Raw genomic sequence first — 23,710 nt, forward strand, 5'->3', positions numbered from 1 at the left:
GGGGGGCGGGGGGTCACAGAGAGGCCAGACAGGCAAAGTCCAAGGTGACATGTAAGCGGCAGCAGTTCTGGGCCAAGTGGGGATTAGGGGTGGGGGGGGTCTCTGCGATCCTGTGTCTATGATGGGAAGGGCAGACTCTTGCTCCTCCCCTTTGGGGAATCTCTCTGTGACCACCCTGGCCCCACCAGTTCTCCGTCCCTGAAAACCACAGACTCCATCCATCACCACGGATCCTCCAGCAGGTCCCACAGCCGGGTGCCACTGGAGTCAGATAGATCGGCAGAGAAGATGCTGGGGGCTGGGGGACCACAGCCCAGTGGAGGACCCCCACTCAGGGCCTCCAGCCAGTCCAAGGAATCCATGGGGCCACTGGGAGACGGGGATGGGGAGTTGGTGGGAGACGGGAGCGAAGAGGAGAAGACAGATGACAGACCTTCAGAGTCGGGCGATGAGGACAGCACGTCGAAGGAGCCGGGGAAGTCTAGGGGGATGGGCGGCAGCGAGTCTGCAGAAGATGAAACGTGTGAGCTCATGGCGTCACGGGTCCGGCTCCTGGTGCCCCATCCATTTCTAGAAGTCCCGTTCCCCACCCACTCCTCCCTAAAACCCAGGAATCCAGAACCTCAGCCCCCTTCTCCCCTAAATCGAGGAGTTTGGTTCCTACCATCAAGTTCCACCTGATCCTCCAGGATGTCATCGATACCTCGGTTCGGAAGCAACTGTACAGGAGCAGACACGGCGTGAATCCGGGACCCGAGTTGGGAACCTGAGCCGGGAACCCCTAGCCGACTTGGTCCCGCACCCTCTCACCTGCGCCCTCCGGATCGCTTCCTGCAGCTCTTCCTCCAGAGTCAGGCCGGATGAGGCCGGTGCTGAACAAGGTGTCAGAGCTGGAGCCAGAGCCTGAGCGGAAGCCGGAGCCCGGGCCTTCACTAGCGGATCCGGGACTCGCGGAAGATGAAAACTGTGAGACGCCGGACTCTGCTTGATCTACAACAGCGGAGAGCGCGAGTTCCCATAAGCCACGCCCACCTGACGCAACCCCACCCACTTGTAAGCTGTTGCTCCACTCCCGAGTCCTGTCCTGGACCTTCACTCAACTCCTTTGGCCTCACCCTCTATTCTTTCATTGGCTTCTCCTTCATTAAGCTCCTCCCCCTTCCTCCCCCGTTGCTCTTAGCCACGCCCCCACGCTTCATTGGCTACTCAGTTTTCTACTTCCCGCCCCATCCCCTTTATCTTCCCCTCATTGGCCCAATACACACATCTAGCCCCGCCCTCATCGGGCCCTGCCGCTTGGCGGTTCCCAGTGCCTTAGGCCTAAGGCGTGGCCAGGGAGCCCCCGCCGCTTTGTCCTCGCGCCTGGGCTTCGGCCGCTCGCGGGGCGGGGCGCCGCCGCGCATGCGCTCCAGGAGCATCGACTTGGTCCCGGACACCGGGAGGCCCCGCAGGCGCAGCTGCTGCCGGAGCTCAGAGACCTGAAAAGCGGGCGGGGACAAGCGGTGCTGGGCGGACTCTGGGGCGCAGGCGGAGCCGGGGGCGGGGACAGGACTGTTAGAAATCGGGAGAGGTGGGATCTGAGTCGGGGTTCTGCAAACCCTGGAACTGGAGACCCAGACTCCTGGATTTCCATGGGGCAGAGGCTGCGAGGTTACAATTCTGTTTGGGGCAGTTACACCCCTAAACTCACCGTCAGCTCCTCCAATTTCAGGGTCTGAAGTTCCAACTTGTGTGGCGGGGGCGAAGGACTGGAGACTCCTGGTGGGGAGGGAGTGAGGGGAGTGGGCTTCTTCCTGGTGACAGTGGTGGGGGGGACAGTGGTTAAGAATGGGCAGAGAAGCTGGGCGTGGTGGCTCACGCCTGTAATCCTAGCTACTTGGGAGGCTGAGGTCGGGTGGATCGTGGTTTGAGGTCAGCCTGAGCAAATAGTTCTCGAGACCCTATCTCCAAAATAACCAGAGCAAAATGAACTGGAGGGGTGGCACAAGGGATAGAGTACCTGCTTTGCAAGTGCAAAGTCCTGAGTTCAAACTCCAGTCCCAACCAAAAAAAAAAAAAGGGATTGGGGGGGCATGGTCCTTAAACACAGGGGTTTCAAAAAATGCAGGAAAGTGAAGGCCCTGAATTTTGGCTCTGGGAGGAAGCAAACACATAGGGCTTGATTTCTGAGCCTGGGAGAGGAGCACCTGTAGGAGTGGATCCCAAAGGAGAGGGCCTGTAATGGGGACACTTGGGCAGGAGAGGGCCCTGGGGCCATGCTCCCGGGCTTGGACTCTGGGTTTCAGGCAAGAGCAATATAGGACCTGAGCTTTTGGGTCCCTAGAGAACAAAATGAGGGTCATACCTAGGATGTAGCTGTTGTGGTTTTGTCTCTTCCCAAAGAGGTGGCCCCGGGGGACCCAGGGTTGACCCCTCAGCATGGGGGTCTGCCCTGGGCCCTTGTCGTGGCTCGGGGGGCATGTACTGATGGTATGTCAAGTTTCCCCTGGCCTTGGGCTCTCTCCAGCGTGGGGAGATCTTGGGAGACTCCTAAAAAAAAGCGGGTGCCATGTCCTAAGCTTCTGCTAGGTTCTGCCCCAGAGTCCTGTGCAAAATATGGAGTCAGCTTGGCCACACCAAAGAGGACAACGGCAGTGACAAGTAGGACCAAGGCTAGACAGTCAGGGGGGCTTTCACTCACTGCAGTCAAGACTCACCTTCTTCAAGGATCTCCAAGGACAATATTCTGGCTCAGGGAGCAGGGCCCCAGCACTGATGAGGAAAGGGGGAGGGACGGAGGGCAAGGCTGGGGCCAGAGCCAGGCCTGTGGCTGAAATGCACGGATCTGGATCAGACGCTGGAGACATAGGGAAGGACCCTAAGGGACTTTAAGGAAGCAAGCCAGCCAGGGAGGAGCAAGACCCCCAAGTGTGGGACCCAAACCCAAATGGACCAGCTGGGTGCCTGGACTTTGGATCTGAGGGTGGACATGCTGGGGCCCACATTTTCACATAATTAAGAAAAGCACAGGCCAGGCATGTTGGTCCTGCCTGTAATCCCAGCTACTCCAGAGGTGGAGGCAGGAAGATGGAGATTTCAAAGCCAGCCCAGGCTAAGCAAAAATTATGAGCTCCTATATAAAAAAAAAAACAAAGTACAAATAAAGGCTGAGGGCATGGCTCAAGAAAAAGGCAGGAGTCTTGTCCTCGGTCACCAAAGGGTGTATTAACTGAGGATCACAGATGTTCTGGGTCTTGTTGGGATGGGGTGGAGCCTGCACCCCTGACTCTGGAGAAGAGGGAGAAGCTCAAAGCCACATCCTGACATTCTTGTGTGTGTGTTGGGGGGAGGGGCGTCTGGGATGTGTGTCCCCACCCAAGCAAGAACCTGAGTTCATGCAATTGTTGGGGTGGGGTGGCTGGAGACCAGGACTCCGTGGTGCTTGGGAAAGGACAGGCTGGGATTTCAGTTAATCCTGGGTCAGGACATAGACCGAGCTGGAGGAAGCAGTGAAGTTCCTGGTGGTGGTACTCCAGGGTGTCCCAGGGTACTGGGGTCACCATCCCTCCCTCTCAGGGCCCACACTTACTCGGGTCCTGATTCCGTCTGTGGATCCGAAGCTGCAGGACTGTGAAAGGAGAAGGGAGGTGGGAGGGGAAAGGCGGGAAGGGAGTGACCAGGAGCCTAGTTTGGCAGGCGGTGGGAGTCCAGCCACAGTTGTTGGCGGGACATGTGTGCCCGGCCCCTTCCACACCCCGTGCTAGCTGTGGGCGGGCAGCCCGCTCCCTTTCCCCGGCCTCCCTCCTGCTCCCAGCCAACACAGCGCTTTAGGCCAGAGCCGCTGGGGCTAAGAGCCAGGCACAGGCAGGAGGCAGCCCTACCCCTTCATTGGTGTGCGCCCACCTCACCCTGGCACAATCGCCATCTTAGCAGCCTGACCCGTGTAGGGCTCACTTCCTTTTAGCCGTGCAACCCCGCTAGTTACAGGCACTGCCTCCTTTCTCTGCTACCTCTGTCCCTTCCCAGCCATCTCTCTGAAAACCCATCCTTAAGACATACACCTCTTTGCTGGGTGCTGGTGGCTCCCGCCTGTAATCCTAGCTATTCAGATAGCAGATATCAGTAGGATCGAGGTTCAAAGCCAGCCTGGGGAAATAGATCAAGAGACCCTATCTTGGAAAAAGCCATCACAAAAAAGGGCTGTTGGAATGGCTCAAGGGGTAGGCCCTTAGTTCAAGCCCAAGTACCGCCAAAAAAAAAAAAATCTCTCTCGGCCCTAGTTTTACACCCATGCCATTTTTTGTGCATTTTTTTTTTCTTTTTTGCAGTACTGAGGATTGAACCCAGGGCCTCAAACATGCTAGGCGGCACTCTACCACTGGAACCACTCCCTCAGCCCTTTCATTTGTATTTTGGTATTGACACAGGGTCTCCCTAACTGCCCAGGCTGGCATCTAAATTCCTGATCCTGCCTCCTCCAGTGTAGCTGGAATTACAGGAGTGCCCCACCAAGCCTGGCTCATTTGTACCCTTTTGCACACTTTGCATCTTTGGCTCATCTCCTTTGGCACCCACCCAGCCACCTTACCACTATTTGCATACTCAGGATTTGGCCCTGATTTCAGCAGTATGGGGGTTTGAACTCAGGGCCTTGCGCTTGCTAGGCAGGTGCTTTACCACTTGAGCCACGCCCCCAGCCTTGTCATCCAGTTTTGAAGCAAGGAACTCTCATTGAATATTGCTGCTTTTCTCTGCACAGATAACTTTTTGCACACATGTTCTTCAGTTACTGGTGTCTTTGTGCCCAGCCAACCATATAAGCACACTCATTTGCACCCTCAAGGACCTTTTGCCTTCTCAGGAGCTCCCACTCTTTCTAAAACACGACTCAGGGCATTTACAAGACTTGATAGCTCATTGTCCCCTCACCCACCCACAATGAGTCCCCACTCTGTGCTCCTCTGCTCTGCATCTGGGTCAGTTTAAGCCCTTGTTCATATGCAGAGTCTGACCTTCTGCAGAATCACCCCTAGCCACCCAGGCCTCTTTGCTCACACACCCATTTGCACACGAGTTGACCCCTTGGCTGGGGACTCCTTTATGCATGAGTAGCCTTTGGCACAGAAAACACATGGCTCATGGGTCCTCCCACTCTTCCACCCAAGGGAAGAGCCACCTTCACCCTTCCACACACGCCCAGAGGAAAGCTTCTCACCAGATCGGAACTTGGAGCGGATGATTTGGGAGCGCTGGGAGGAAGCTGCCAGGGTCATTGCCAAGGCTGGAATGGGGACCTGGACTGAGAATGAAGGCAGGGCCCCCACAGAGGGCAGGGTGAAAGTGAAGGTCAGGAAGCCACCCCTCTGGGTGAGGACCTGAGAGAATTCTAGACAGAAGCAGTCTGTGGTCTTATTTCTGCATGGGAGAGGGTTGGGGTCCCAGACCCTAGATCGGCCAGAGGCGGGCTGGGGCCTGGACCCCGGGTCTGAGGGATGAGGGCTGGGTCCTGATCCCCAGGTCTAAGGGAGGAAGGCTGGGGTCTGAGCCCCTGAGGCTAAGGGAGGAAGGGTTGGGATCTGGACCCCTGGGTCTTAGAGAGGAGGGCCGGGGCCTGGACCCCTGGATCTGAGCGCTGGGGGACCTAACTCCCAGATCTTGGTAGAATAATGACCTGGGTCTAAGACTCCTAGTTCCTAAGGAGGAGGGCACTGGGGGCTTAGGCCCCTGGGTCTTTGAAAGGGAACCTCAAATCTTGAAGGAGGAGTTTAGGAATCGAATGCAGTACCCTTAGAATCCAAGATCCTGAACCCAGAGGGGAAAGTGGGCCTGACAGTTCTCTGGGGAATGGAAGAGCCCCTGCCTCGTCATCAAAGAAGAGAATGGCTGGGGTGTCAGCCACACAGGTCTGTAGGGAAGGGATGGGGACCAGAGAAGTGACGAAGAGTTAAAGAGGGGCCATCCCTCCACCCCAGGGGCTTCTCACCAGGTGGGCTCCGTGCAGCAGTGCTCTGGGGCGGGTGGAGTCTGGCTGTCGGGGGCTGGAGACCTCAAGCTCCACCCCACCGGCCTGGGACTGCCCTGGACTCCCCTTTCTGGGGCGTGCCGGCTGTCCTAGAAGGGGGCGGGGGAGCCAGGAGCCCCGCCCGGGACCCCCAAGAAGGGGCGGGGGCAGGCGCTGGGAGGGCCCTGGGCGAGAGGACGTGGGGGGATCCCTGTCTTGCTCCTCCTCCACGTCCTCGGGCTGTAGGGTCGGGTGGGGCAGCCTTGTACAGACAGACAGGAACAGGTGCGGGAAGAGGGGCCCCAGTGAGCAGCAGCGGCAGGTGGTCGTGTCCCGGCCCTGCCAGCAGGTGCCACCTGTCACCTTTTTTTCCCCTGACGCAGCAGCAGGAGTCAGGCTCATGGGAGGGGAAAGTTCAAACCCAAAGACCCGGAGACCCCTGGGTCTAAGAGAGGAGGGATTGGATGTGGTGCTAGGGACAGACAGAGGTGTTGGGTTTCGGCCGTGAGCCGAAAGGGGCTGGGGGTCTGGATTCTTGGATCTGAAGGCAAAGGGGCTGGAGCATGAATTCTGGAGGTGGGAGGGAGAGATGGATGCTTCCCACTGGCAGGACCAGGGCCTGGGATTGGGAGAGCACGCTTTGGGCTGTGTTCCGAGGTGGGTGGGAAGTTCCAGTGCTCTTGGGTTGAATTACACGCCAGAGGACAAGCTGAGGCAGTGGCTATAAATACCTTGTGGGCTGGGCAGGGACCCAACGTTCCAGGCAAGGGGCCTGGTACCTTAAAATCCATCATCTCTAAACGTTGCTAAGACTTAATAAACGAGGTGATGCCAATACCACAGATAGTTTTATTGTTCCTTGGCCCTCACATTCCAAGCCCATCTCCTCTGAGCATCCGATACCACCCGAAAACTCAAACTCCCAGCGTTCCACGCGGGAGCAAGAACTACAACTCCCAGAAAACTCTGCGTTCAGGCGGGCTCCCTTGAGTAGGAGCCGATAATATTCTTTTTTCAAGGTTCGCGCGCTTCTGCGTTATTGGTTCTCAAGGAGACGCGGCCACGGGAGGTCCGTGGCGGTGATTGGCCGGCAGTTCCTGCTGCTCGAGATCCCAGAGGAGGCGACGGAGCCTGCGCAGTTCACGGTGCAGGGCATCATCCGTCACCGGACCGGACAGGCGCAGGCGCGAGCTGCCCAGAGGCAAGATGAGGGGAGGGTGGGAGGAGAAGCTTTCGAAAATGTCCCCTGTGGGGCCAAAAAAGGAGTTAAAAGTCTCAAAATGGACGTGAGGCGGCAATAGAGGAAAGGCTGTATCCCACCCGAAGGCAGAAAAACTTCCAACAACCAGCAACTTCTGGAGTAGACTCTTGGAGCCCTTAAGCATGATGGGAGTTGTAGTTAAGACTACGAACGGCCGCCGTTGCCTAGGAAACGGGCGATGCAATTGGTTCCTAGGTCCCAGAGGAGGGGCTCGGAACTTAGTCTTAGGGATTCCTGAGGATGGAGGGGGCCGCATTCCCTAATCCTACATGAGGTGGGTGAAAGTTGTAGGAGACGGGAGACTGAAGCCTGAGAAAAAAGGGACTAAGTAGAAAAAAGAGACTTAAGTGCAAGAATTTTTTTTTTTTTTTGCATTGCTGGGGATGGAACCCAAGTTCTTGCACAAACTAGGCAAGCACGCTAACGCTAAGTCTTACATCCTGGAAAGAAGAAGGCTGGGAAAGGAAGAGGCTGCAGAATCCTAAGTCACAGGGAGAAGACTGGGGATATGGACTTTTAGGTTCTAATGAAAGTATACAAAGGAAAGTCCCAATGCTTGTAGCCCCATTGCTCCTCACCTGTGTCCACAGCATCCCGCTCTGCAGGGGGAGGGTCCCAGGCGGGGGGAGGCCCACGGCCAGGACCCAGCTGGTAGTGGCTGAGCAGATGGTGCAGCTGAGCGGGGGTCAGGGTCGGGTAGTCCGTTCGTAGGCTGCTCCAGGAAGCCTGGGGGGAGGACCAGGTGGAGAAGTCCGTGGTCATTATGGGGCAGCTGGGAAACCTTAAATGGAAGGGCCTCCACGGAGGGGACTGGGAAGTGGGGCATGTGCCTCTTTCCCAGCACTGTGAAGGTTGCTAGTCACTGAAGCATTAGTGGGGAAAGGTGTGCTTCAGCAATTTTTACAACCGATCGGCTTCCGAATAAAGGAAGACAGAGGAAGTGGGTGGGGGACAAGATGGACATTAGTTTACATTACTGAAGCTGCTGATGGCTACGTGGGGACTTGTTATTCCATTGTGGTTGTTTTTGCTACTGTCGGACAATTTCTGTCCTTGGGTTAACTGGCATGTTGCCTCAGTTCAAAAATCCCAGCTTCGAGCTGGGCTGCAGTGGCTCACACCTGCAATCGTAGCTACTTTGGAGGCTGTGGTTGAGAGGATCTTGGTTTGAGGCCAGCCTGGAGAAATAGTTCGTGAGATTCCCATTCCCAAAAATAACCAGAGCAAAATGGACTGGAGGTGTGGCTCAAGCCTGGAATTCAAACCTTAGTCCTACACAAAGAAATAATTAATTAATTAAAAATTCCAGCATGGGGCTGGTGGAGTGGCTCAAGCACTAAGAATGCCTGCAAGCATGAGACCCTGGGTTCAAATACCACCAAAAAAAAAAAGAAAAAGAAAAAGAATAAGAAAAAAAAATTGAAGGATTTAACATATATATAAAAAAAAAATTCCAGCTTGAATCCAGGCATGATGGCGCACACCTGTAAACCCAGCTATGCAGGAGGTGGAGGCTGCAGGATCTTGAATTCAAGGCCGTCCAGACAAAGTGAAGGAGTCCTTTGCTTTTGTCTCAAAAGCAAAATAAAAACAAAAGTCTAGGGGCATGGCTCATGTGGGAGAGTGTTTGCCTGGAATGCAGGAGGACCTGGGTTCAAATCCCAGAACTGCAAAAAACAGAATCCCATCTTGGCTACTCATTAACCTTCTGGTAAGTCACTATGCCTCAATTTCCCAACTTGTAAATTGGTAGAAAAGGACTCATAGGGTTGTTATGAAGATGCAATAAGGCAAAATTTTAAAGTACTTGGAACACTGCCTGGGGCTCACAAAATGCACTGTAAATGTTTGGTTAAAATAAATCAGTGAAATCAAGTGACTTATCTGATTCTCAGTTTCCTGTTAATAGCCTGTTTTCCTAGGGATCTATGAGTATTAAACTAAAAGTGCCAAACAGGGCCTAGCATGGAGTTTAAGTTCAGTGAATGTTTTAACCATCACATTCTAGACTTCCTGGCTCAGCAGGTCTGAAGGAGGGACCTGGAAAGTATTTTTAATAAGTCCCACTGGGATTCAGACACAGCCAAGTTTGGTCATCATATATGCTGGCCTCCTGACTGCTAATGGTCACCCACAGTGCCTGAGCTAGGGCTGAGTGACATGGACAGCTCCAAGATGAGCCGAATACAGAGGATGACTACATAGGCTTGAGGGGTCACAGGTCACGGGTCAAGTTGAGCTACCAGGAATCACCTTGAGCAGGGAGGTTCGAGGCACACAAAGCAGGTTCACAGTTGTGGACAGTTTCCGGAAGAACTCAGTGGCAATGTCGCCCAGCCCAGCACCCTGCAGCCAGTCCAACACTAAGTCCAGGTTGGTTCGGATTTGGACAGCTCGAGACCACTGATAGAAAGGTCGACTTTGACCTGTGATGGGAGGGTATGAAGGGCAATGGATGGTGGACCCATTGCTCCTCCCAGACCCTTTCTTGAACTTGGGACCCGCAGCTATTGTCCAGAGCACCCAAAGGTGAGTCCCCTCACCTCGTTCCATCAGCGAGTTGAGAAGGGACGCATTGGAGAAGAAGAATAAGTAGCCAAAAGTCTGAGACACAAGGTCAGGGTGAAGCTCACACTGGCTGGTGAGTTCCAGAGCTGCCTGGAACACGCCCAGGGTAGGTTTCAGCCCCGGAGGCATGGCCTCCAGCTCTGCGCCAGGCCCCGGCAGCTCAGCCCCAGCTGTGAAAGGGTTGCTGTCCAGGAGAGCAGGCAGTGTTGAATAAAGAGTCTGAGGAGACAGAGACAAGAAGCAAGTGGTTGGACTACAACTTTCAGGAAGCTTCAGGGTGGTAGAGCATGAAGACAATGAGGAATGCCACCAAAGGCCTCCGGGAGTTGCAGTCCATTCCACCTTCGACACCCAAAGAAGCTCCATCAGCAAACCCCAACTTTGTAGATGGGCTTCTAGAATTTATTAATACCAGAACATCTCAAGTCTTTTTTTTTTTTTTAATGCAGACTGCTTCATGAATTTGTGTGTCATCCTTGCACAGGGGCCATGCTAATTTTCTCTGTATTCCAATTTTAGCATATGTGCTGTGGAAGCAAGCACATCTCAAGTCTTAAGAAAAGCTTTCTAGAAGTTTCTTGGGTATTTCAAGACCACCTATCATGCATTATGGGACTTGTAGTTCACAGCAGAGATATCTGAAGAACAATAAAGGGCACTGGAAAAAGAGACCTCCTTCTGTCAAGGAAGTATTTATCTAGAATTCCCAAAGGAAAGAAAAAGAATGGGGAGTCAGGAAGTGGGAGGGGGTGGCAGTAAGTCAGTGGAAAGTGTGATCAGGCCAAGGACAGGAAATGACATCAGAGATGGATTAGCAATAATCCACACTTGGCACTATGAAGCTTCAGAGAAGGGCTTCATAATCAAGACTGCTTGAGGAATTTAACAGACTATCTGTGCCAAGAGATCCCCTCTTCTTCTACCGTCAGGGTATCAGGCCCACCATAAGGCAAAACCCTGGGAAGTCTAAGAAACAGTATCACGATGGTAGAGGAAGCAGGCTCTGCAGGAATGGCAGCCAGGGAGAAAAAGGCCTGTGGCTTAGAAAAGGGAGTGAAGTCAGAGCTATAGGAAGTGAGGTCACCAAACACAGAAGTGAGGCCTGGTTAGAAAGGGCTTTGGTTTAAATGACAGTGCCTGGCAGTATTTGATCTATCTCTGTACATCTATTTATCTATCTATCCTTAACTTAGTAGTCAAAGACAATGGGTGTTTGAGAAAACAGTACTGATGATACAACAGGGTAATGAGGTCAGTCTGTCAAAAGATGATAATTGCAAAGACAGGAAGAGAAGCCAGAAAGGCAGGAAGTGATGTAAGCTCAAACAGGAAGTTGTACCATAACAGTAAAGTACCGAAGTGAGATGGGAAGTGTTGTCACGGGGAGGGAAATTTTGAGTCAAACAGGAAGTGACTGTTTGAACAGAAAGTGCTGTTGTGATAACTAAAGAGAGGGCAAGGCCAACCTTGGTGAGGTAGTAGACAGACTGCTGGAAGGTACACATGATGACCTCATCCAGGAGGGCCATGGCCTCATCACACAATTCCAAGTCACTGCAGAGCTGTGGGTCTGAGGACAGGCCTGGGGGTGAGAGGGAGAACCAGAGGCTGGCAGCCAGGAGCCCAGGTTTCCAGGCTCAGGGAGTGATAGGGAGCTTGGTCAGGCCTGGGCCTGGGTCACAGCTCACCCTCCTGGTCAGCCTCCTTCTCCATTTCCAGAACCTTTTCCTGCACAAAGCTGAGCAGCTCTGTGGTGTTGGCCATCCACAGCATGAGTGGCCTCAGCTCAACAGACACAGCCTCAGGGGTCAGGGGCACCTCCGGGACCCCCTCAGGATGGCTGAGAGAGAAAAAGGAAATTATGATCCCTGCCTAACCCCCATCATAGTGTCCAAACCCAAGATCTGGCTCTAAGTTAGAGACCAAGCCCAAGCCCCATTTCACAACTGAAAAAGCTAAATCCCAAGGAAGCACAGAAACTCTAAGGAAATGTGGAATCAGATGCAAATCCCAACCCCAGCATCTCTCCAGATCTTTCTGCCCCGAATTTCTCTTACTTCTCAGGCTGACGGTCTCCAATTTCCTTTATCTTTCCCTGTGGAATGTAACATCAGAATCACAGTGAGGGGACCATGAATCAATACCTTGGGTTTTCTTTCTTTTTCCCTCCTCCATCCCTTCTCTCTCTCTCTTTCTCTCTCTCTCTCTGAGACAGAATCTCGCTATGTAGCCTAGATTGACCTGAAACTCAAATCTTCATGCCTCAGCCTCCTGAATGCTACGATTACAGGTGTATACCACCACACCCAGCCTAGTACCTGTTTTCTAGAAGCACTTTTTTGACAATCTCCCCACTTTTCAGATGCACTGTAACCCCCAAATTTCAGAAGAGTCTTTAGCTTTTCTTACCTTTTAAAACACAGCCCTATAACCTCCAGTAATCTATTTCCCTCTGGTCCTGTTCTGTTCAGTTTCTTACCTATCAGGAACTCCCTAAACCCCTTTAAGTAGGCCCTAGCTCAATACTATGGAACCTTTTCTCTCCACTCCGATTCCTTTTTGGCACTTCTATATGTAAGCCCAATGGACCTATCCTCAAAATGGTCTTGGGCCTATCCTCAAAATGGTCTTGCTCCCACTACTCCAAGCTCCAAGGTCCAAGCCCAAAGGGGGACCCGCCACACTTCTCAATGGTCTCTCCTAACTTCTCATCCAATGTGATCTTCCCCCCCCCCCACTTCCCAGAATGGTTTCTCCCATGACCCTCTCCCGGGTCCCTGCAGCTCCAAAGGTAGAGGCCTTCTCTGAAAGCACAGTGGATGAATCCACGACTCCCAGCATCCTGTGCGGCCTCTTAACTAATAGCCCAAGGCATCATGGGAGAGGTAGTTTCTTCTCACCCAAGTCTGAAACTGAGGGATCATCGGTGAGGATGGGGGCGGGTGGGGCGATGCGGAAAAGACTTGGGGAGTAGGCGGGCGGCGGTTGGGGTGCTCACCCACACGGCCTCCTTGATGAGTCGGGCCAGGCGGCCCAGTAGGCGCGGCAGGTGGCCTAGCTCCAGCTCCCGGGCCGAGTGCTGCACGCACAGCGCGAGCAGCGTGGCGGGCCCGAGCGGGGGCAGGTCTCCCGCGCCCGAGGCCGCGGCGCGCACGATCTCGCCGAGCAGCGCCTCCTCCTCGCGCGGCCGGAAGCGCAGCACCGGCTCGCGGCCGTCCAGGTAGGCGGCCAGTGCCTCCCCGCGCTCCTGCAGGCCGCGGCCGCACAGGCGACAAGAGAAGGCCCAGCCGGGGCCCGGCGGGGTGGCCCCGGGACGCGCGGGCAGCCACGGGAGCCGAGCCGACCCCGAGCCACCAGTGCGGGGGTCCTTGTACATGAACAAGAAGTGCTCGCCCAGCCCCAGCAGGTCGCCGGGGTGCAGCTCGGCCTCCCGCAGCAGGAGGCACCCGTTGTGCGTGACCGGGGCGCCCCGAGAAGGGCGCACCATCGCTGGGGGCTCCGGGCCGGCGCGCACGGTGCAGTGACGTGGCAGGATGTCAGGGGCATTGAGGAACGTGTCCACATATGGGGCTGGGGACCCGCTGCGGGTTGACGAGGTCCCGCCCCGGCCGAACACGTGCTGCTCCCGTGTCATCACGTAAACCACGAAGTCCTAGAGGAAAGGCGAAAATGCATTGACGGAGCCGCTTCCTAACGTCCCCTTCCCATGATCCACTCTCCCACCCCCCACCCTCTCCTTGGATAAACACTTCCTAGGAGCCCAAAGGACCGTCCAAGTCCCCACCTCCGATGACTGGACTCTTCCAAGGCACTTTCATTGGTACACATCCATAAAATGCATCCTGAAGACTCCATACTTACAAAGACACCATTGACGTGGACTCTACCGTGTCACTGCTCAATAACAGCTGCTTCCAAAGAGATCCTTCTCCACTCGACTGTCCCATCTTGTCAACTCTGCTGAGTGGACTCCTCCTCTCCTACAGTGGGCTGTCCCATAATCTTCCAACCCCCCCCCAAGAAATAGGTGCTTCCAAAAACATCCTCCCCTCCTTACTAAAATGGACTGGCCCATTATCCTCTTGCTCAAAGAGCCTTTCCAAGGAACGCTTCTCCTTTTCCCTACCCCTGTCCGCACTTGTTCATTACTCCAGTGTCATGATGGAAGCAACCAGGTACATTGCCCCTTCCAATAAGAGCTTCAACATCCCAAAGGAAGGAATGGACACCTTTATGAAGACTCCCCATTTGAACTAAGATTTTGCCCATCGCCCCCAACCCCCTGAATGTACACTTCCAAAGAGACCCTCTTTCTACAGTGAACTCTAGTTTATCCCTGTGATGAATTGATTTCCAAGGAAACACGCCTATAATGGACTCATCTATTAAACCTAATTCTGTTACCTACTCCTATGGTGGAGGACTCTCAAGACACTCCCTTGTCCACCAAAGGACACTCAATATTCCCATCCCCAAAGTGGACAGACATCGGCACGGACGTAACCAAACAGTGGACTCTTCTAGTAATCCCCCTTATAAATAGATACTTCAAGGAGACCCCCCTTCTTACAAAGAATGTCCTGTTTCATTCACTAATGGAGAGATACATTCTAGAAGACTGCTTCCGGAAAAACAGACTCGCCTCCATCCTATAAAAATGGAAGCACCGTCTGACCCTCTTCCTAAGAGAAACCCAATACTCAATTGTCCTCCTGTCACCCAACATAAAATAACATAGAAGTGTCAGTACCACCGGCCTCCATCATTACAGGCTTTTCATTTTTCCTTTTGGTACTGGTGAATAAACCCAGTTTTGTACAAGGGCTCGACCTCTGAGCTCCACCCCCAGCCCTAAACCATCATCTTTAACAAATGAAAATACAGGCTTATCCAGACCAAGCACCAAATAATTTCCCTGTCCCAGAAGAGGGGATCGTCCTCAAGAAAGGGATGTTTGCACGGGGCCTTCTTTCTACAATGGACTCTCCCTTGACGAAGACAGTGTTTTCCACCACATTTCCAATGAAATGTATCACTTACTATTTGTCCCTCCATTGAAATCTTTGTCAGCCATCTACCCTCCACCTCTACTCTCACCTTGCTATTCTTGTTCCTACTCTGGAAACTTCCTGGGACCACCAGAGGCTGCCTTAACCCGAGGAATTCTCGGAGTTGTAGGTTTTTGTCCTACAATAGCAGGTGGAGCACAGGACTCTCTGGGTAAGGGAGGCAGCGCTGACCTGGGCGTCCTGGTAGCCCTGGAGCAGTAGGAAGTAGGGGTGGTTGCTGGGGGCCTGGATGAGGCACTGAGTCAACTGATCGAAGTCCCCAGGATCTGCAGGTCCAATCTGGGCATCAGCTGTCCCTGGTGCCATGCTAAGTGCCTGCTGTCTGCGTTCCTGCTGTCTCCGCCGCCGACCCTGCAGGCTAAGCTCGGACACGCTGCGCCGCAAGGACAAGTTTTCTGACCGCTCCTTGCCCCCGGACCCAGTCGAGGGTCCTGATCCCGAACTTGGACCAGGACTGGCCAACGCCGCCCCACCAGATGCTGCCCGGGAGCGGTTCTTCTGTGGTCTCCACGAGGGGGCGCCGGTGCCTATGGAGAGATGGAGAACAGAGAGGCTGAGACAGGAAGGCTTTTGCAGATGCTGTTCCCTGCGTCTGAAACACACTTCCTGCCTGATTCCAACCCATCTTGCAGTTGTCAGTTCAGAAATTTATTCTTTCAGCAAACATTTATTAAGCACCTCCTATGTGCGGGGAATATAGGCACAAGTAACAGACAAGAGTGTCCTGGGAGATAGATACAGACATCCTCCTCACACTCTTCCCTGATAGGCCAAGTTGAAACAGGTGACTGTCCCACAAGGCACAGACGCTGACATGATTAGGCCCCCACTGGTCATGAGCTTAATCAATGAACAAATGTGTTTTCCTCTAAGCTTGTCAGATCCTAAAAAAGAAAAGTGTGACCCACAGTAAGTGTTCAGTTAATGCTTTTAGGGGGAAAATAATTGTAATTGCCATTTCCTTTCTTTTTTCTTTTTGGTGATTGAACTCCTGACCTCCACTTGAGCCACGACCTCAGCCGGTAGTCGCCATTATTAAGCACCTGTTAGGTGCCAAGCCCCGTGCTAAACCTCTTCTACTCGTTATGCTATAGAACCTTCACCTAGAACTGACTCCACCTCCTGGTTCAGACGCCCACGTAACATAGCCTTTCAAGTAACACTTTTCTAGCTCCTTCCTTTCCCAAGTGCCCACACCAGGCAGCCAGTCCAGACTAAGACCACCTGGCCCAAGATCCGCCCCCCTGAGGCTCCGCCCACTCAGCCCTCCAGACCCATTTTCGTGCTCTCCAGTAGCACCTTTGCCACTTGTAGGCTCCGCCCACATAGGCCCAGCCCTATAAGACCTGCCTGCACCGACTTTACAGAGCTGCCTCCAGCCACAGAAATTCATTCCCTCCCCAGGTGCCGCCACACATCACCCTGCCAAACACCTCGAGGTCCAGGCCGTGCCCACTGGTTCAACGCTTATTCCTCCAGCTTCTAGTTCTCTCCAATTCTAATAATACACAGGACTAATCCCTCCGCATCCCGTGGACTTCTGCTCATCCTGATCCCCTACCCCACAACCACTGCTGAGCATTTTCTTAACTACTCCTCAGGCCCCACTACACATGCATCCTCCTCCGAGACAGTCTGAAAGACCTACTAAAGACTCTGGGACCATTCTCGGACACATCCAGCCGCCACCACCACCACTAAGCCACACCCCAAGACCCAAGCTCCGCCTTATAAAGGCAGCTCAATCAACAGGCCCCACCCTCTACGACGCCCATCTAACAGAAGATGGTCCTGCTCTAGATCCAACCTACAAGTACCACCCAGACTCCGCCCCGTGAGCTCCGCCCCCAGCCCTCCCGTCGGTACAAGCCCCGCCCCAGAACCTGCTCCACAAGAGCTCCGCCCCGCAGCCCCCCCTTCCAGTCCTACTAGCCACGCTTCCCTCGCTCTGTAAGCCCGCCCCCAGGGCAGGCCCCGCCCCTAGACTCCCGCGCGCTCCTCACCATCGCTGTCCGCAGCTCCAAAGGCCTCCTGCTCCAGGCGGCGCGCCTCCTCGCGGCCGCGCAGCTCGAAGCGCCGCGCCCAGCCGGGCCGCGCCCGCCACAGCTCCTGCACCAGCAGTGGGCGCTCGGAGTCGCCCAGCACACGCAGGTGCTCCGCCCGCCACTCGCCGCTGCCCACGCCGGCCGTCGCGGGTCGGCCCAGCGCGTCGCACAACGCGAAGGCGTCCACGCAGCTGCATTCGCCCGGGCCACTGCCGGGGCTGCTGGCCAACCCGTAGCGCTCCAGCGCCTCGGCCACCAGCTCACGCGCGGTGGAACGCGCCGTGGCCAGCACGCTCTTGTAGTTGGCACCCGATGCCAGACCCGCGCCAAAGATCTTGAGGACCCCCGGTGGCGCCGTGGCGCGGGTGGCCAGTGGGGGCTCCGGGGCTACGCCCGCTGCCAGCTCCGGCAGCTTCTTCTCGCTGGCCCAGCGCTGTGCGCCCCCAGGAGTCCCGGGACCTCCAGCGCCACCGGACCCCACGGCCCCGGTCCCCGAGCCCCGGAAGAGCTGTGAGATGCGCTTGGCACGGCTCCCCGAGGCTCCCCCGGCCGCCTTCACCGCGCCCACCCGCCGCAGCTCCACGTGCGGAGGGGGCGGGGGTAGCGGCTCGCTGCTGCGGCTCCCCGTGTCGGAAGACGAAGACCTGGGGGAGAGAGACCCAGAAAGACACGCAGAGTCGGGAATGGGTTACAGAAGGAGGGAAGTGGGCAAAGACCCAGAGAGCAAGGGACGGGGACCCAGAGAGAGAAAGAGAGCAGAGGACAGAAAGACCAGAGACCCCCAGCGGATGGAGACAGGAGGTGGGGGGAATACCGAAGACAAAGAGAAAGGGAGAAAAATAAGTAAATAAAGGCGAGTCCCACAGAAGGAAATTCTAAGGTGAGCAGGGAGAGGAGGAAGGAAGGTGAATCAAACCCCTGCGCCTTGTCTTATGTGTCCCATCCCCGTCTCCATCCGGCCTGACCCCATCTCCTGGCCCAGTTCTTCCTCCACTGCGCCCTGATATCGCCATGTCCCACTGACTCCTCGCAACCCCCCTCCCCTTCCCCAGATCGCTTGCCATTCAGAACAGAAACCAAAGCAACCCTTTCAGGACTCCTGACATGACCCGGTGCAGGACTGGGTCATAAACACGCACAGATGAGGGGCAGGTGGGACCGGGGCAGGCCTCCCGCAGAAGTGGCTACTCACTTCACAGAGGCAGCACTGGGCCAGCGCCGCCCCAGCTTGGCCAGCTGCTTCCTGGGGGAATTGATCCACAGGCCTACAGGTAGATGAAGCTTCCCGAAGCGGGGGCTTCCGCCCTCCTTTCGTTCACCAGATAGCATGGCCCTAAGAGAGGATGGGTAAGGCACTGGATGGTGGGGATGGGTTGGAAGGGGACCTGATTTCAGGGAAAGGGACTTAAGGGAGAGTCAGGAAGAGGGGGGCTGGGCTCAGATTCCCGAGTTCAGTGAAGGAGAGGGATGGGGCCCTGAACTCCTAGCTCCAGAGATGGGAGATGGTTGTGGACTGACTCCTGGGTCCCCTGGCTCTTACCCTGCTTCGGGTCCCGCAGCACCCGGAGGCCCTGGCTCCGTTGGCCTCGGTTAATTCCTGATCTCTCTGCTCTTGTAAAGTCTGTGCCTCTGCCCCAGCTTCCAGCACTGGGTGGGGGACAGGAAAAGGCGAAAGGAAACCCGGCAGGAAGAGCGGGGAGGGGGCGTCCTGTGAGGAGACCAGGCCTGGGGGAGGAGATCTGGGTAAGGCTGGCCCTGCCCTATTCCTTGATTCTGGAATTATATCTCAGCCCATTGGTTCCCCACCACCACCAAGATCCAGGGGTCCCGGGTTCCAGGCCCTCCTCCCTCAGGCAGGAGCACATCTCGGAATCTTTTTTCTCGGGGAGACAAAAGTTAGGAACAGTCCGGAGGAGTAAGTCAAAGAGACAAGAAAACAAATCTTTATTGGGTTTCTTCTTCTGTCTCGTCCTCGGTCTTTTCCTCTGTGGCCGCTGTGGTTCCTCCCTCCCGGTCCTGGACTGAAGTCTTTGATTTACCTTTAATCTTAGTCCAGTAAAACAGACTGGGGGAGGATGGGGTACAAATAATGCAGCCAGGTTAGGCCGTAGTTGCGTGAACGACATCCTACCCAAACCCCCCAACAAATTAAGACATTAATTGAGCAATTATCCAAGCCTCGCCCTCCTGGTAAGCCCCGCCCCCAAAGGAAGGCGCTCGGCTGAGCATTGGGTAGTATGAAACCCCGCCCCCTCTAAGCTCCGCCCCTCAGTGGGCGGCTCACAAGGCAGCAGCGCAGGCTATTAGGATTACAGGGAGGCAGATCAGCAGCCCTAAAAGGCGGCGTCTCAGCGACTTCCCGGCCTTCTGTGGCTCGTAATTTTCAGAGGGGTCCCATTCTGTCGTCTCAGAATGGTTCAAGAGATTTGGTGGTGGCAGGCGCTCCTCCTCGAGTTTTTGGGGCAACACTGATGGAGGAGAGACAAAGGACAGTCCTGGCAGCGAGTGAAGGCCATCCTGCACCAGTCACCCGGGTGCGCACACCCGGAGGGACCCTGTCCCAGCATCCAGAGACCACATCCCCGCGGCCCGAAGCCACATCCCAACAGGAAGTTAAGCTCCCCTGGCTGAGGCCACGCCGGGACGCTGCCTCCAGCCTTGACATCATTTTCTAACACCCAGCACTGACCTGTGACGCGGAAATGAATGATCGTGGCTGGGCCGAAATTCGTAGTGCCCAGCTCGCAACGATAGCGACCTGCATCCTCTGTAGTTGTCAAGGGCTTGGTCAGGACGGGCTCACTCCCCTTGGTCAGCAAGGTCTCAGTACTGTTTCCCCAAACCTAGACCCAAGCTCAAGGGGTCACAGAGGTCTGGGGAATTCAGGAGTTGGGGGAGTGCAGGGGTGAGAAGATCACGGGCCCTTGGTGAGGGTCGCGGGAATCTGGGGGGTCAGTGGTCAGGACGCGGGGTCCCTAGGGATCGGTAGAGGTCAGGAGGGTCGGGTGCAGGCCAGTGGATCCAAGGACCAGTGTTTGCAGGGGCTTGGGGTTCATACAGCCCGCATGGACTGAGTGAAATTCAAGGGTTAGAGGAGTTGGAGGGCCCCACCCTGTAAAAACTGTACTCGGTGGTGGCTTGAGAGGCGTGATGCCAGTTGAGCTGACAGTCCAGCACCAAGTCTTCCATGTTATACACCTGCACTTCACGCTCTGAGGATGGGGTGGGGGTGGCTGTGAGACGCGCGCTTCTAGGCTACACTTGGCTTGGGCCCCGCCTTTCCTCGTGGGCCGTCCCCACGAGACCCAGCCTCTGGCCCCGCCCCTCTTGCATCCCTCCACCCACTCCCTCCCCGCCGCATCCAGCTCTCACCCCCGCAATCCTGGGACTTCCGGCAAACGTGGACCAGCTTCTCGCATTTGTTGCACCAGATCAGAGGCTGCAACATGGTGCCTGAAGGGTCAAGGTGAAAGCCAAGGGCTGGGGCAGCCTTTTGCGTCAAACACCTTTGAAGGCCAGCCCAACGAGGCTCAGTAAAGTGCAAATAGAAAGTGACCCCTCGGGCTGCGGACATGGCTCAAGTAATAAAGCGCTTGCCTAGCAAGAGGCCCTTGACACTACCCCCAGTACCGAAAAATAAACAAGAAATCCAAGCTAGAGAAAGTGTACTGGAAACCACTGAACCTCTCAGATGGGGAATAAAAAACCACCCACATCCAAAAAGGGGAGGGGGGAAAGGGGGCAGGGATGGGGGATGAAGGGCTAGCTCTTATTATCTGGACTCACCACAGGTGTTGGGACAAAAAACTGCCTCATAAGGAAGAAGGAAAAAAGAAAAAGCAGTAAGAGAATCAGGTATCTAAATTGACTAGAGAGGGGGTTTGGTAAAGGCTGGGGTCTTGGGTTCCCAGGGAAAGGACCTGAGGGAGGTTCCGCCTGAGGGGGGATGGGGTGGGGGGTTAAGGAAGCAGAGGGGCTGGACCCAGACATAAGGGAGCTGGGGTCTCCTGGCTGTCTATGTTGCCTCACCTTCTTTTTGGAAACGAGCGGCAAGACTGGCAAACACATCTTTTTGCTGGTGAAGCATCCAGGACATTTCCTTAACGAAAAGCTCTCCTGGGAGGAAGCAGGGTGGTGCAATGTGCCCCTCCATCCCCACCTGGGGTGCAAGGTACAGGAGGTTGTTTCTTTTTTTTTTTTTTTCTTTCAATACTGGGGATTGAACCCAGGGCCTCATGCTGGCTATGCAGTTCTCTATCACTTGAGCCATTCTCCCAGCCTCTTTTGCTTTTTAGTTTTTCAGATTGGGTCACCTCCTAATTTTATCTAGGCTAGCCTGGAACCTCAGTCCTCCTACCTCCACCTCCAGAGAAGCTGGGATTACAGACATGTACTACCACTCCTGTAACTCCTCCCTTTTTCTTTCTTTTCTTTTTTTTTTTTCCTGAGATGGGGTCTTGCTATATTGTCTAGACTGGTCTCCAACTCCTGAGCTCAAGCAATCCTGCCTCAGCCTCCCAAGTAGCTGGGAATACAGGTGTGCACCACAGTGCAGGGTTAGAAATCCAGTTTCTGGTCTTCTCAGGGAAGCACACTGAAATCAACACTTACCACAATGTCAGCTACAGGGGAAGTAACGCACATGTATTAATTCATTTAATCTTCACCACAGCTAAGGAAGGAAGTCACTGTTACTGTCTCCATTTTATGACCAAGTCTCTTGCTCAAGAGCATAGGGCTAGGAAGTGGCAGAGCTGGGATTTAAACCCAGGCAGTTCATCTGCAAAGACCAAGAGTGACTTCCCTAGGAAGCATTTACCTTTTGCATCACTGCTGGTAATGCGTTCAAGAGCCTTCAGAAAACTCCAGGATGACTGTTCCAGCGTGTCTGCGTCTGTGTGTGGGGGGGGGATATAGAACCCCAGATTGCAGCTTTTCTGCCTCATTGACTTGCCTCCTCATAGAAACTACAATACCCATGAGGCCATTGGGCAAAGACAAACCTGGTTAAGGGATTAGCTGCCCTGTGCCTTCTGGGAATTAGAGTTTTATAACACAACTGCTGACTAAGGGGGGCAGAGAAGGGCTGGGGGCGTGCCTCAAGCTTTGCCAAGATGAAGCTCTGCGTTCAAATCCCAGTACAGCTGGGGAACGCTGAAATCTGCATTCCAACCCGCTCCGTTTTTGAACTTCTGAGAACTGTCCCCAGCCCCTGTCATCCCTGGTGGAAACAATCCTGTTCCAAGTCCTTCCACTCCCATCCCAGGACCCAGGAGTTGGCGCTCAGCCCTGCCCTCACCAATAGCCCCCATAAAGGTTTCCTCATGGTAGGGTAGATCTTTGAAATCCTTCACGGCATCCTCTATCATTTTCATCAGGACTTTGCGATGTTTTTCATCCAGGTGGCTAGGGAGGTAATCTTGCTCCAAAGACTTTAGTGCTTTCACGACCCCAGGGTTACAATAGATACAGCATATCCCGGGAAGCAGGCAGTCAGCCAGAGCCGCCAACAGGAGGGCAAACCGTGGCCCCATTGAGAAAGTTCTCCAACACCGCCAGGGAGGGTCCTCTCAGCCCCAAACCAGAACAGATGGACGCTAAACGGACAAGTCAAAGTCCATCTTAGAGGATTTCACAGAGCCCCTTATCAACTAGGTTCCCTTCCTCAAATGGGCGTGAAATTTAATCCCCAATACAGGAGACCCCAAATTAAGGATTCTCATTGCATCTCAACTGGGCAATCAACAAACTATTAAACCAGTCCCAAACTCAGAACTCCAGACCCCACCCGGACTTCCCAAATTCCCAATCCATGGGCTGAACTGCAAATCACTACTCAAGACCCTCCTGAGCCCCAAAACCTGTTGCACCACAAATGTCAATGCACTTATCAAATTAATTATTCAATACGGGACCAACCTGGATATGATCAAACTCAAAATTCATTCATATACACTCCAAACTCTAAACCTGGGAGCCCCTACTAACTTGAGTCCAAGCCCTCCTCCAGTTGCCAGGAACGTTTGTCCATCCTTCCCCAAGGCCATAATTTGCAGGGCGCACCCTTCTCAGGAAACTGAGCCTTATGCACCCTAAACAGCGAAGCATCCTTAGTAGCCGCTCTCAGACCTTTATACCTGACTGTGTCCTCAAAACACAACGGCTGGCTGAGTCCAGGTTTCTGAAGAGGACCAAGTCCTTCTGCTCTAATATTTCTCCACGAAAAAGACTAAAGATTTTGTTACGGGCTAAGGAAAGGATGGTTGCGTGGAACTGAGTTTTACGACTGGGATCTTTGTCACCGATCGTCCCTTCTCCACAAGGTACTCCTGCCGCAGCCCCTCTCCAGCTTTCCACGTGGGGGCTCACAATTCCCAAACAACGATTTCCTAGGGCTTTCCTTGGCCCCGCCCAGAAACTCAACTCTGCGCGTGATTGGACTGTAACTGGCTCCATGATGTCACAGAGGCGATTGCCTTTTCTTAGAACTTTGGCAGACTCAGCTGTGACTTCCACCGCCAAAGATCGAACTTCCGGCCCAAGGTGTCCTCCCTCCCCTTACTCCCAGGCTTCGGGCTGGAATGTTCTCTAGCTTTTTTTGGAAACCCTGGCGCCCAGCCACGAAGATGCAGGAAGTGGTCTGTTTTTAGTGTGGGACTACAATTCCCAGAAGACCCTAGGGCCTATTTCTATAATGTGTGCCAACATCACCTGCCCCATAGTTTCATGGGAAATGTAGTTCAACGATACTGTCCACCGTCTCAACCAGGATATGAGAATTGAATGC

At 54.5% G+C, this 23,710-nt stretch overlaps 3 protein-coding genes and 1 non-coding gene across 8 annotated transcripts; all 4 read right to left on the reverse strand.

Annotated features, from left to right (window-relative positions):
* On the reverse strand, positions 1-6,212 carry Mamstr (MEF2 activating motif and SAP domain containing transcriptional regulator). 4 transcript variants are annotated; one of them, XM_020158079.2, is made up of 10 exons: positions 5,963-6,212; positions 5,195-5,273; positions 3,569-3,607; positions 2,697-2,836; positions 2,345-2,529; positions 1,691-1,793; positions 1,266-1,478; positions 811-990; positions 665-719; positions 1-505 (listed from the first exon to the last, which is right to left on the reverse strand). In XM_020158079.2, exons 2-10 carry the CDS (start codon positions 5,250-5,252, stop codon positions 222-224), a joined length of 1,257 nt encoding a protein of 418 aa, XP_020013668.1. In that variant the 5' UTR covers positions 5,253-5,273; positions 5,963-6,212; the 3' UTR covers positions 1-221. The 4 variants fall into 4 exon arrangements, with proteins under 4 accessions (XP_020013668.1, XP_020013671.1, XP_020013669.1 ...); XM_020158082.2 differs by having other exon boundaries at positions 2,697-2,809; positions 5,195-5,278; XM_020158080.2 differs by having other exon boundaries at positions 5,195-5,278.
* Positions 6,213-6,811: 599 nt separating this feature from the next.
* Rasip1 (Ras interacting protein 1) lies at positions 6,812-18,598 on the reverse strand. Of its 2 annotated transcripts, none has more exons than XM_020158086.2 (12): positions 18,464-18,598; positions 18,116-18,256; positions 16,882-17,567; positions 15,050-15,405; positions 12,808-13,461; positions 11,867-11,904; positions 11,498-11,649; positions 11,276-11,379; positions 9,785-10,028; positions 9,495-9,667; positions 7,820-7,967; positions 6,812-7,226 (listed from the first exon to the last, which is right to left on the reverse strand). In XM_020158086.2, exons 2-12 carry the CDS (start codon positions 18,250-18,252, stop codon positions 7,027-7,029), a joined length of 2,892 nt encoding a protein of 963 aa, XP_020013675.1. In that variant the 5' UTR covers positions 18,253-18,256; positions 18,464-18,598; the 3' UTR covers positions 6,812-7,026. The 2 variants fall into 2 exon arrangements, with proteins under 2 accessions (XP_020013675.1, XP_020013674.1); XM_020158085.2 differs by having other exon boundaries at positions 11,276-11,391.
* Positions 10,249-10,352, reverse strand: LOC141418278 (U6 spliceosomal RNA). The gene has a single exon (XR_012442962.1). It is a non-coding gene; the product is annotated as a U6 spliceosomal RNA (small nuclear RNA).
* Positions 18,599-18,828: 230 nt separating the features above from the next.
* On the reverse strand, positions 18,829-23,705 carry Izumo1 (izumo sperm-oocyte fusion 1). Its single transcript, XM_074057908.1, has 8 exons — positions 22,223-23,705; positions 21,743-21,817; positions 20,953-21,039; positions 20,296-20,376; positions 20,035-20,135; positions 19,613-19,766; positions 19,208-19,391; positions 18,829-18,988 (listed from the first exon to the last, which is right to left on the reverse strand). The coding sequence occupies exons 1-8, from the start codon at positions 22,455-22,457 to the stop codon at positions 18,868-18,870; spliced, it is 1,038 nt and encodes a 345-aa protein (XP_073914009.1). The 5' UTR covers positions 22,458-23,705; the 3' UTR covers positions 18,829-18,867.
* Between the last annotated feature and the right edge of the window lie 5 nt (positions 23,706-23,710).

This window comes from Castor canadensis, chromosome 16 (genome assembly GCF_047511655.1).
Source record: "Castor canadensis chromosome 16, mCasCan1.hap1v2, whole genome shotgun sequence".
In the NCBI taxonomy this organism is placed as follows: domain Eukaryota; kingdom Metazoa; phylum Chordata; class Mammalia; order Rodentia; family Castoridae; genus Castor; species Castor canadensis.